The following is a 12,065-nucleotide window of genomic DNA, read 5'->3' on the forward strand; positions in this document are numbered from 1 at the left end:
GATTTTTTCTTAAATGACTTCTTCATATGTCTTTATTTACCATGAGAGTCAAAGACGCTTCCTGATTCTAGCACTCTCCCTGCCTCGCCCACTTCCACCTCCTGAAAGACTATAACCTTCAGTCTTTCTATCATTCAGGAGAAGACACCCCCTCTGCCTACTTATTCATAATTGTAAGAGCAAAATTTGCTCAAGATTATCTTGGATACTAAGAAATTACAAGCAATTCTCAAGTCTCAAGAGAACGCTTTACGACATGATCTTTCTCACTTATTTTCTCGCTACTCTTTAGAAGAAATGACAGGCCAATGTGTTCACAATCCACACGCAAAACTATTAGCTGGCATAAATAGCATTATTTTGTCAGTATCTTCCCAAAACAAGCCAAGTATCGAGAATGAATAAACCCTGTAGTAAATATGTGATGAGGAATCCATTCTCAATTTTTTAAATGGGATGAATTGGATCTCCAGACCTTTAAAATAATTTAATTTTCATTAAACAGTATTTATCAGTCACCATAATGCCCACACACTTTCTAAAACATCACAAAAGCAAAATCTCTCCTTGTAAGGTACCTTCATCCTTTCCTTTATTAAGTACTACTGAGATCCAATTATATAAAAATATAATTGCTTACATTTCAATGTGAAAGAAATAGGAAGCTGTGACAAAAAAGTGGGGGGGAAGAGAAGGAGAAAACCTACTTAGAGTGGTCAACTCAGGAACAAATGCTCTCTGAGAGTTAAGAAGCTCTCTCAGAGGAGGGATCAGTTTGAGTATTTTATCTTTGTATTCCTACAGTCTAGCACAGAAAGAACCTAGCACATCTAGGCAATGCTCAAGAAACCTTTGTTGGCTTAACCTAAGAACTGAACGAGGCCTATCTGAGCGCCCGTTGTGCCAGAAAGTATAATCCAAATCACCTTTGGACACAGCTACGTTGAAGACTCAGCACAGTGAAAGGCACGGCATCTTCTCTAAAAACAGGCGCTCCTTACCTGTTGCTGTACTGGTACTTGTTGTACCACCTGTGTAGGCACTGCTGCTTGACTAGCCACAGATGTCTGTAAAGTCACTGTCGAACCTGTGTCCGACCCGGTCTCTGATGTCTGCATGATGGTCTCTGAAATACATTACAACAGAAATTAAGGTTAAAATGCTCCCCTTGCACGATGAGCTACATCCCATTTGTTTTTAATATCCTATACTGAGACTACTGAGACTTTCAAATCTCTGAAGACCTCTTACCCCAACACACTGTCATACTATCCCATGCATATTTATATTTGACCACTTTTTAAATAAATACAGAAAATTACTAGTCCACGTTTTTAAAATCCCCATTAGTACTTATCTTGAAACTATAAAGGTTGAACTCATTGAAATTTACCTTCCTTAGGTCTCATCTGTTATTAATTGTTTCAACATTATAAACTATAGCTCCAAATTATGTCAAGGTACTCAATTCTCAGAACACAAACCTTAACTGGATAAAAATGTCATAAACTGTACTTTCTGGACACTTTGATGGACTATCAGGATGTCACCAGAGGTGTACAATTTAGAATGAATCCTTTCTAAGGTCCTTTCCAACTTTCAAATTTACTATTCACTGACCTAAAAAATATATATATATCCAAAAACCAATCGATACACCCTAAATTTACCCAAAGGATCAAGCTCACTAATTTTCTCATTCTGTGGTATGGTACGGTATTAAAATCAAAGTTCAGTTACACTCTGACATAAAGAGAGCCAAATATCAATAATGGTTACTATTTTGAAAGATGGGTTGGACCACTATTGCATAAATGAGATTTATAAACAAAGACATGAAATATTATCTTTTGTCATTCACAATTGAAAACGGCATATTTTTCAGTTCTCATGTGCCTGACCTACCAACACAGGATTAAATTTTGCAGCATGTACTCTAACAGATATGGTTTCTCAGACTTCCTTGCCTTGACATTCACTTTTACTATTTATATAGTCAATAGAATAAATATTATTATTATTGTTATTATTATTATTATTATTTTCTTTTTGCTATTGAGCAGACACCAGAATTCTAATTTTCTTTACTGGGGAGAAAAACAATATTTAATTGGTAACCTAAGAAAAACACTGCATTATGGTTTAAATCTGTGAACAGTATAGTGAACATTAATTTTCCTTAGAAAAATTCTGAAAGCGTATTCAGTTCTTTCAAGTAGAAAATTAACCCCTCTCAGCATCTCGTTACACTATGACCTCTTCCAATTGTTCCCTAAACCTTTTCTATCATCTCACTCAATTTTAGAAATGGACCACTGAAGGCATCTAATCTACTCTTCTTATTTTATAAATGAGGAAACTAACTCCCAGAGAGGTTGAGACTCGCTCCAGGTGACAGGAGTAGACCTGGGACTAGGCCTCTCCACTTGGAATCTATGCTGATTTTTCTTTCTAGACCTTTATGCTGGCATCACTTGAGGTGATCATTCTTATTCTTCTGTTAGTCAAAACCCTAAAGTAGCACGACAAACGTTGGCACATACCAAAGACTGAGCAGTTAACAGCTAACATTGATTGTTTAACATACGCGAAGGACTCTTCTAAATACTTTGTGTTAATTCATAAATAAGTTAATCCATGTAACAATCCAATGTGGTGGTATGATTATCATCTCCATTTATAGATGAGGAAACTCAGATACACAGAGTGAAGGTGCCTAGGGGCTTAAATCGAAAGAATGTGACGGAAACTGGGGCTACCATCCCATTTATTTGGGTCAGCAAATGTTCAGCTCCAGGAAATTGTGAATTTGTGGGAAAGCTGAGCTGTAGCTGCCAGTTCTTCCAGTCTTTCAAAAGATGAAAATTCAGCTTATTACGTGAAATCTCCCAAATGGTGGCTCATTAAAAAAAAAAAAAGCACTGATTTAAACACGTGCGCGCACACACACACCACGAATCACTCACCCCCCCCTTTGTACTATCATTAAGACTACAGACATACCTTAAAATGTTTGAGAAGTGTATTCACTACATAAAACTCTTGCCTAATTAAGATTATTGAAAGACTATGGTTCCCGAAATTGGGGGAAGGGATATAAACATTAGGAATCCAATCTGTGCCTCTTCCTCTTTATTCCATCATGGAGGGACAACAATACCCCCCTCGCCCCAAAAAAGGAAAAGCCAGCAACCTTTGATCCATTACATATTTATAGACTATCGATGCCTTTTATGCTACAGCAGAGGAGCTATTAGTGAGAGTGAGGCGATGCCTTTCTGTAGGGAATGAGAAATGAACGAGATGTTAGATATCATCTTCACTGAGGTTTTCTTAGGCCCTGTTCCCAACTGCAAGGTAAGTGCTGGCCTTGTCAATGCAGTCTACAAATGAGGAAGTCAGGGTGGTCAATTATGGCTTCTTGTTTCAGCTGCTCTATCAAAAGTGGATGAGTTTTATAGTGACGTCACTCACACTAAAACTCCCTCCTATTTCTCCCAATGCTGGCTGGAAGCTTTATCAAGGTTTTCTCACGTACACATACATTGTATTGCAGACCAGTCTACACACTCGTTTTTGGTGTATCACCCATACTTTAACATCCACTGTTGTAGACCAGACATTAAGAATATAAAGAATGGAGGTATCTTTAAAAATTAAATGTACTTTTAAAACAATCCCTAAATATTTCAAGTAAACCACCAGACAGAGCTTATCAGAAGATAAAAGGCTCAGATTCAGAAACTGGCATACTATGGACTGCACAGACAGACTCAGAGTGACTACTAATTAAAATTCTTAATTGCCAACATTTAAAAATCAGAAAACTTTGGGTTAAAAAAACAAATTTCCAGATTCTCTTGAAAAAGCTGAAAATGTAGAAAAAGTGAACCCATATTGTTTTATAGGCAAATTATTTAATGGTGCAACTCATTTACTTGCTCAGCTCCTACAGGCACTGGAATTCAAGACACCTTTTGGGGTAACCAGAAACTTAGTCCTACAGATCCATATTGAAAACAGAAAATTACTTTTTGTGTTTAAGACAATATTGATAAGATTTATATTAGATTACTTCTTTTAGATAGAGGATAAATACCCAAGCTTTGACCACTTTAAAAAACAGAAATGTGTAACTTCATTTCTTCATTTTATGGATGAGTCAACTGAGGCCGCAGAGATACGAAGTCTTAACCAAAGTTAAACAGCTGGAAGTAGGAAAGGAGGGTTTGGACGTAAGAATAAAGCTCATGCATGAAACTACTAGACCAAGTTGGAAGTTCTGAGTTTCATAACAGACATTGTACAGATAGAAGTAAAACGAGTAAAGAAAAGCAAACTGGTGAGTGAGAAAGAAGGAAAAGCATCCCAACTATTCAACAGGGGTAACCTTTACAGAATAGGGTGGGGAAAGTAAGAGGGATAGAAAACAATGGCTTATGTAACTTAAAGTTAGAGAGTCACGGAGAACTTTCCATCCAACCTCTTGCTCTATGTACCTACCACATCAAAACTGACACGCAAAACCCAAGCCAGGACAACCAATAATTGTTCCAGCACATCTGTTTACTCCCAAGTTACGGTTCATCATCCAATCTCCTTGGCTCCTGGAATGTAGGGTCATGCCCCTTGGTAAGAACTTAGTCTCAATTTTGTCTCCATTTTCCCTTAATAGACACAACTTCATTCTCATCTGATTTCATTGTCTTACTCAACTTAAAGGAAGAAGTTCTCTTTGCCAAGGCCTCATGCCCTCAGAGGATCTCAATCATATCCCTTCCAGAGATTGACTCAAAAAGTCATAACCATAATTAGTTCTCTTATTTAACAAGTATTTTCCAGGTGCCACAATATGCTAGGTACTTGAAATACATATCATTTAATCCTCAGAAGACCCCTATAAGGGAAGTGTTATTATTTCTACGTAACAAAAGCCACACATTTAGTAAGGGAAGAGCCTGAATTCAAATCTAGGTTTGTAGGACCCAAAAGCCCATGATGTCACCGCTACATATATTTACTTTGCAGTATCATGATGATAGGGGTTCCAAGTGAAAAGCTAGAGACTGTTGATATGAACAGCAGTCCTCTGGATTTTCAATTCATCATATTTGCTCTATGCTTTCAATAACAATGGACAGCCTTAGCCTCTCTTTCTGACATCGAAATTAGGACGTATTCTCCTTCGTTCTACTGAGGCCATCATATAACCCAACTAACAAGTATTTTTCCAGAGGCATGTAAAATGCCTGATTAATTCTGAAGACCAGATTTAACAGCAGATCAATTAGAATGTTAAAGCATGTTTGAGGAATATAACCCGCCTGCCAAATTTTGCTAAACAGATCATTTAAGCCCACTGACATATTCAGAGTATTCTGGTAGCTTTCCAACATTTCTGCAGAGCAAGGAGCATCATATGAAGGTAGTGCCTTAGCATGCTTTACTTGTAGGTTTTGTTTTAGACCCAGTATAAAGGTTTGTGTGTATATTTGAGGTGTTCCATTCATCTAGCATCGGTTTCTGGTGCTTTGTTTATGTATGGGAGTAATTTGGTTAGTTTAGTTCCTTCACAACTTCCTTTCAAGTGGTATTTGTTTATCAGCCACAAATGCAGTCACATCAATCCATTTTGATAAGCTAAATAAACCCCTGCAGTTTGTCCATGATGTAGCCCATATGTAAATGAGCTGTATATTCTTGCAGGAGAGACATGCACAATTTCAGTTTAGTCATCCTTGCCTAATGTGGCTGTCAGGTGTGTCAAGAGCAACAGATGCTTGTTTGACAAAGGACCTTTTTATTCTGGCTAATTAAGCAGTTGGACACACCCGCCTGTTAACGGTTCTGCTTTGTACAGCCAGCTCTGGCTGAATCATGCGAATCTACAGCTAAATAGGCCACATTTTGAAAGAAGGCTAATTAACCCCTAGGAGAAGGAAAAGAATATTGAAAAAAACCGAGCTGCTGAATGCGGCAAGATTAGCATTTCTTCAACCTGATGGGCAAAACCTAGCAAAGCAAACGTGTTTGGAACAAACATACGTTATTCCAAGTTTCAAGGCATTCAAATATTCTTTGTAAAACTTCCTGAAGATTATTTAATACACTCAAATTCACAGTTGGATTCCCTTTATCACACACAATGCACATGCCAGATTAAATGGTTTAATAGTCTGACCTAATCAATTACTTATCAAACAGAACTATATAACTGGGCTAGCTTAAAAATAGGTAGTATCCACCTAATTTTTGTTGGGGTTTTTCATCCTGAAATAATTTGCTCTCCAAAAAAGCAAAGTCTGCAAAGTTTGGTTCTACTACATTGACAGTATTTATGCATTTTTTTTGCACTGAGGAATGTAACAGGTTTTAATTCACTATAGAAAATAAAGACTTGTAATTTAATTTTCAAGTGCTACAGTTATTTCCTTCCTTTTTTGCTTAGTATAGAAAAATAAAAATGCAAATTCCAATTCCTACTTGAAACAAATTAACCAAAATTATAATGATAGTCTTAATAGGTACAGTAAAAATAAATCAAATATAAACTGTGACATTCAGTAATAAATTATTTACTTAGGAACTTGTTTCAACATAAGAACATAGAAATGCCACTTACAGAAAAAAGCTGTCATACTTTAAAAATACTATTTTTGAAATACAGAGTTTTTAACTTTAATGTGCTTTCACAAAAATCATAATTGAAGTTTTGCAGTATAAAATTTTTATTACTAATACTCTGATTAAGAATCAGCATTCTTGAATAAGTTTTAGAAAAGTAAGTATTAACATACATATTGCCCATAGCAATTAAAATCCACATTAAAATTGAACAACAAAAATGAACCGTACATATTGGGGGTAAAAAGTTGCTAGCATATATATACTTTCCTGAACATAAAATTAGTATAAAATGTATAAACTTCTGACTATTCTGGAGTAGATGATGAAAAATATTAAGATTATTCCAATTCTTTTAAAAAACTAAAAATATTAAGAAACTTTCAAAGTAGTCAACATAATGTATAATGAGGCATTTTAGAAATTTCATATACATGGTTAAATAATCATGTGATAAATTTAATTTTTTGAAACTTTGACAAAAATATATTGAGCTGATAAATTTGCCTACAAATGTACAACACTATGACTTGTTTTTTTCCCCCCCACTTCACCTCATACAAGTGAAAGAAAGCAGTTACACTATAAACTGTAGTCAGATGTTTTTTATTTAAAACATACCTCAGTGAAAAATGTATTCAATGTAAAACACAGGGCTTTATCAAATCAATAAATCAAGTAACTGAAGAGATGAGAAAATTCATGATTATCTATATTATTAAAGCTCTACCTCTTTATTTAGGTTCAATGCTGTAATCCTCATAACTGTATAGTTAATCTTTTGTACTAAATTGATCGGTAGAAAAATGATGGAATGATAATAGTGTAGACTATTCAGCAGTCATCTTCCTGTGATAACTGATGACAGTGATGAATGTTGTCGATGATTAATCAGCACAGTGGTAACATACACAGGTTGCCTGGGCAACTTTTTTCACTTTTCAAACAAAGGTTTTCTCAACGAATTCTTCCCTTGACTCAGAATATATCATAAAAACCTGTCTCTTTGGAGAAGACAAATCAAATTCAATTATTTTAATATATCTTAACGGACTAATCACTTAAAAATAAAACAATCTACTAACATATTACTGAAGCTAAATTGCTGAAATGATGTAAGAATTATTTATTTGTTATTTACTTCCAGTTATCAACAGAAGCAGTCCTCAGGCACAGAGGTAATTTTGGGGAAAAGAGAAGCAAGTGCTTGTCCAGTTTACTGCTGGTGCCATCCCAGCATTTTCTCTCACTCATGTTGATGAATTAATAGGCAAATCAGTCTTAACTAGATGACATATGCTGAAAAATGGCAGTGCTCAGGTAACAGCTGAAATAAAAGTAAAAGAAAACCAACAAACAAAAACTTAGAAGTATCCTACACTCTTTCCTACTGGAAGGAGGGTCTGAGAACAAAATGATGTAATGTACAGAGATTGTACATTCTCATAGATGTAATGTCTCATAGATTAGCGAAATCTATGAGACAAAGCTATACATATTTCTCCCTATAGCTCAAACCACTCCTGAGAGTGACTAGAAACTATTGGATGGGGCATTTAATGATAATAGCACTTATTACAGAATCGAAAGATGATGAACATCGGGCATTTGACCATAAACCTATTATCATCTTCATTATTAGAGATATTAATAAGAATAGCTACCATCTGCTGAGCACTTACTATGTGATAGATGCTTTGTGTACATTTAACCCTAATTTCACCCATGACATAGATATTCCCATTTTATAGTAAGTAAGGCTTAGAGATTAAGTCACTTGCCCAGGGTTACAGAATTGTTCAGAGATAATGCCAGGATTCAGGTGTAGGTCTGTCTAACTCCAATAATGGCGCCTTATCATTGGACCCTAGTCGCCTGCACAGACAGCGGTAGCAGTGAGGCTATTTTAGTTAAACAAACTTTAAAAGAGATAGTCTATGGAGACTTTGGGCACTAAGAAAGAATTCTAAATTTGAACAAATAGACAAATATCACATGGCTAGCAAATATGTACTATAGCACGTGATCAATACGCTCTTTTATGAAGTCATCAAATCTGTCAGTTTTAATGATATGGAAAGCATATCATGGGTTAAGAGACCTGTATTAACCTTGTGTTCACAAAATATTTTATATATGAACGAGGAAATAATACAGAAAGACTTATTTACTTTCAAATTTAAATTTGCCCTATAAAAACAATCAAACAAGGGCCCAGTAAAGTGAGTGTGTATGTATATGTAATGTTATACACAAATACAAAAATGTTCACTCAGGTATTGCTTATGATAGCCAATAATAAGCAATCAAAATATCCATAATTGGGGAACTAATAAATTGTTCTATTCTACATCCCTGTAATGGAATACTATACAGATCTAAAAAAGTCAACCTTGAAAGATAGTCATAATATTGTAAGCATAAAAATCAGGTTGCTGAACAATATATAGCCCACAATAAAATCATATTCACAGATATATAATTGCATCCTTTGAAAAAAATTTTGAGTATATACAATAACATCGATGGAACTCCTTAAGGACTCCTGAAATATTGGCTTTCCCAAACCAATGACCATAAACGTTGGGTGGTCTCAAGCTAATCTTGGACTTGGTGGTCAAAGCAACAAGGGCTTCAGAGACCCACCTTAATGTAGAACCATTCCAAAAAGTCAGTCTTAGATTCTGTAACCTAAAGCAGCCCTTGTCCTCCCAAAGACATCTGTAAAGGAAGATTTTGCTCTTCTCAATTGCTGGGCAAGAGGTCTGTCTCCTAAGTGGCTCAGAACTCTCAAGGGGCTCTACAAAACAACCCTTCCAGTATGTCTAATGGAATAAGGTATTTCAAAGATGTATCTGGAGATTATATCTACAGGTTCATCGCTAATTCTATGACCACTGTCAATTTCTGCTGAAAGAAGAAAATCTATGGTAATACACATTCCTAAATGTCAAATATAATCCATTCCTATGACAATGGCCACTCCCTATGTTCCAAACCAGAGTCAAGACATGAATTTTAATTCTGCTCTCTTCTATACAAACTGGTAAGGGCAGTGGTGCCTCTTCCAAAGATCTGAAATCATGGAGAGGATATAAGTGGGGAACCTACGTGGTTAGTACCAAAGCAAACAAGTATTCTCTTTTAAAACTAGCCCTGGAGTCATCTGTTCATTTTTCCCACATACTCTAACCTTTGCACACTTATATTTTCTTTCTTTTCCCCATATACTCACTAGTGTGGTTTCATCCACACACACGGAAGTATCCTCCCCTTACCTTATGTTTTCAGTTGATAAATAAGAATATGCTTGCCAACTAGGCCTCCTATAGTCCTAGTTTATACGGGATGAGAGAAAAGAGAGGGCAAAGGTTAGCATAAAAGGCAGCATTACTTAAAAAAACACAAAAGCAAAAAGCAGATAGTGTTGCCCCAACCCAGGAAGATTTCTTTTGGATTTTACAGGGAGTAAAGGCAAGAACAGAAATTCTTAATTTTCTTAACACCACAAAAGGCTCCAATAACAACTGTCTTCTTGGATTCTCTTGCCCACACAAAATTTTTTTTCTTTTTCTCTACCTCTAAATTTCTTTTTCTTTTTATAAAAGTGGAGAATAGAGCCTTGTGCAGTTCCTAACTATTCTAATGACAGGTTTAAAGAGATCAACACATCAAAGGGGAAAATAATACTGTACAATAACATTGCTAATAATAGAAACCATGTAGCCCACTTTAAATGTACAGTATCTTAAAGAACTGAATTCTCATTACTGCCATTTTTTAGCAAATGCAGTGAATGTGGATGTACATAAACTTGAAAAAAATCTATCTATACATATATATATATATATATATATACACACACATAAATTCTGGAAACACTTGCTGTAAAACATTGTTATTAATCAAACGGAATTTTTACATTGCATTAGTTATAAAATGTATACGTATACACTTGGAATAAGGACTTGGACAAAGGGTGAAAATTAAAACACACTGAAGATTCTAGCCAGCTCTGTACACTCACAAACTTAACAGAAAAACGAATTTTCTCTAAAAATCAGTAATATTTTAAATAAGTCAGTTACACTGAATTAAAGACACTGTCCCTTTGGAGCTTATTTTATGGGAATTGGTAATGCACTCCATAGATAACTGTCCTTCCAAATCACTCTGGAGCATTTTCTTGGCTCCAAAATTAACAATTCCTTTTAAAATCGGTTATTTTAGGATATCTCACAAATTTCTGGTAAATACCCTAACTGGGGTTTTAATATGCTTCAAATCAACTATAAGTTCTTTATGACTAAAAGCAATTGTCATTATGTAATGTTTTATATGTGTTCACACTCATATTTTACATAATGAATTTTATTTCCCACCCCTCCTCCTCTTACATTTTTATGGTTTTCCCAGGGTGCTAAAACAGGGGAGAGAACGCTTCCTTTATTCCTGTAAATACATTAACAGTGACTGCCCCATCACAATCACTTTTTTATCGCCAAACTCTTCCCTCTCATCTCCCAAATCGAATCAATCACTGAATCCAATGATTCTGCTTCCTAATATGTTTAGGATATCTATTCACGTGTCTTCCTCTCTCCAGCTTACTACAGATCAGATCATGCTCTACAATAGGTCCCAGTGCCCTCCATATAAACTGCAAATCCCTTAACAGAGTTTATAAGGCTCTTGAGAGTATAGCTCCTGCCTACCACCTTCCAAAGGGTATATATAATCCAGCCATATGGAACTACTTTCCGTTCTCCAATAAGAAGTTCCCTCTGATTGAAACAGTTTTTTCTTCCTACCTCCTCTCATCTTCACTTCATCTTTCAGATCTCAGGATAAATGCCACTTCCTCAGTCTCCCAAACCACCACCGCTTTTCCCTCTCTTCTTAACAAGTCTGGGGCAGGTCTCCTTCAGGGTGTTCCTATAGCATCTTACCTTTATTCAGTGCACAGCAATTATCATATTGTAGTGTAACTTTCTCTTCAACCAGATTATAAACACCATGAGCACCTGGCCTGTTCTTATCTTTTTCACCTACAAATATGCAACAGTGCTTAACACACAGGATCTTTAATTTGGTGAATGAAGAAATGAATCTACAGAGGAAATGAGTTTAAGACCGTGCCGAAACATTGCTATTTAGAGTATGCTGTATCAGAGGCATTTAACACTTTAAAATTCTGCATTAATACAATTTTTATTAGAGCCATTTCCAATCAAATTATTCATTTTGAGTATTTTCTCTTAATTTTCTAAAATGATTTCACTTTCAATTCCCATTATGGCAGAATTTTACAACTCCCATATTCCAAGATTTGTTAGCCTCAACAGATTTTGTGTATAATTTTTTTATAAAGAAATTATAAAGATGAAATAAATTCAAATGAGTAAATTAGTTCTTCAGCTCTTGCTCTGAACTGCTGACAC

The 12,065-nt window shown here is 35.4% G+C and overlaps 1 protein-coding gene across 7 annotated transcripts in view; it reads right to left on the bottom strand.

Annotated features, from left to right (window-relative positions):
• RFX3 (regulatory factor X3) overlaps positions 1-12,065 on the bottom strand; it is a 265,759-nt gene that overhangs the window by 145,326 nt on the left and 108,368 nt on the right. For all 7 annotated transcript variants that reach the window (XM_019730013.3, XM_074330488.2, XM_074330486.2 and 4 more), the window contains one exon: positions 1,002-1,126. In XM_019730013.3, coding sequence (XP_019585572.2) covers positions 1,002-1,118 — 117 coding nt within the window. In that variant the 5' untranslated portion in view covers positions 1,119-1,126. The remainder of the gene's footprint in view (positions 1-1,001; positions 1,127-12,065) is intronic.

This window comes from Rhinolophus sinicus, chromosome 16 (assembly GCF_057876585.1).
Source record: "Rhinolophus sinicus isolate RSI-liver-muscle chromosome 16, RSI-T2T, whole genome shotgun sequence".
Taxonomy (NCBI): Eukaryota; Metazoa; Chordata; class Mammalia; order Chiroptera; family Rhinolophidae; genus Rhinolophus; species Rhinolophus sinicus.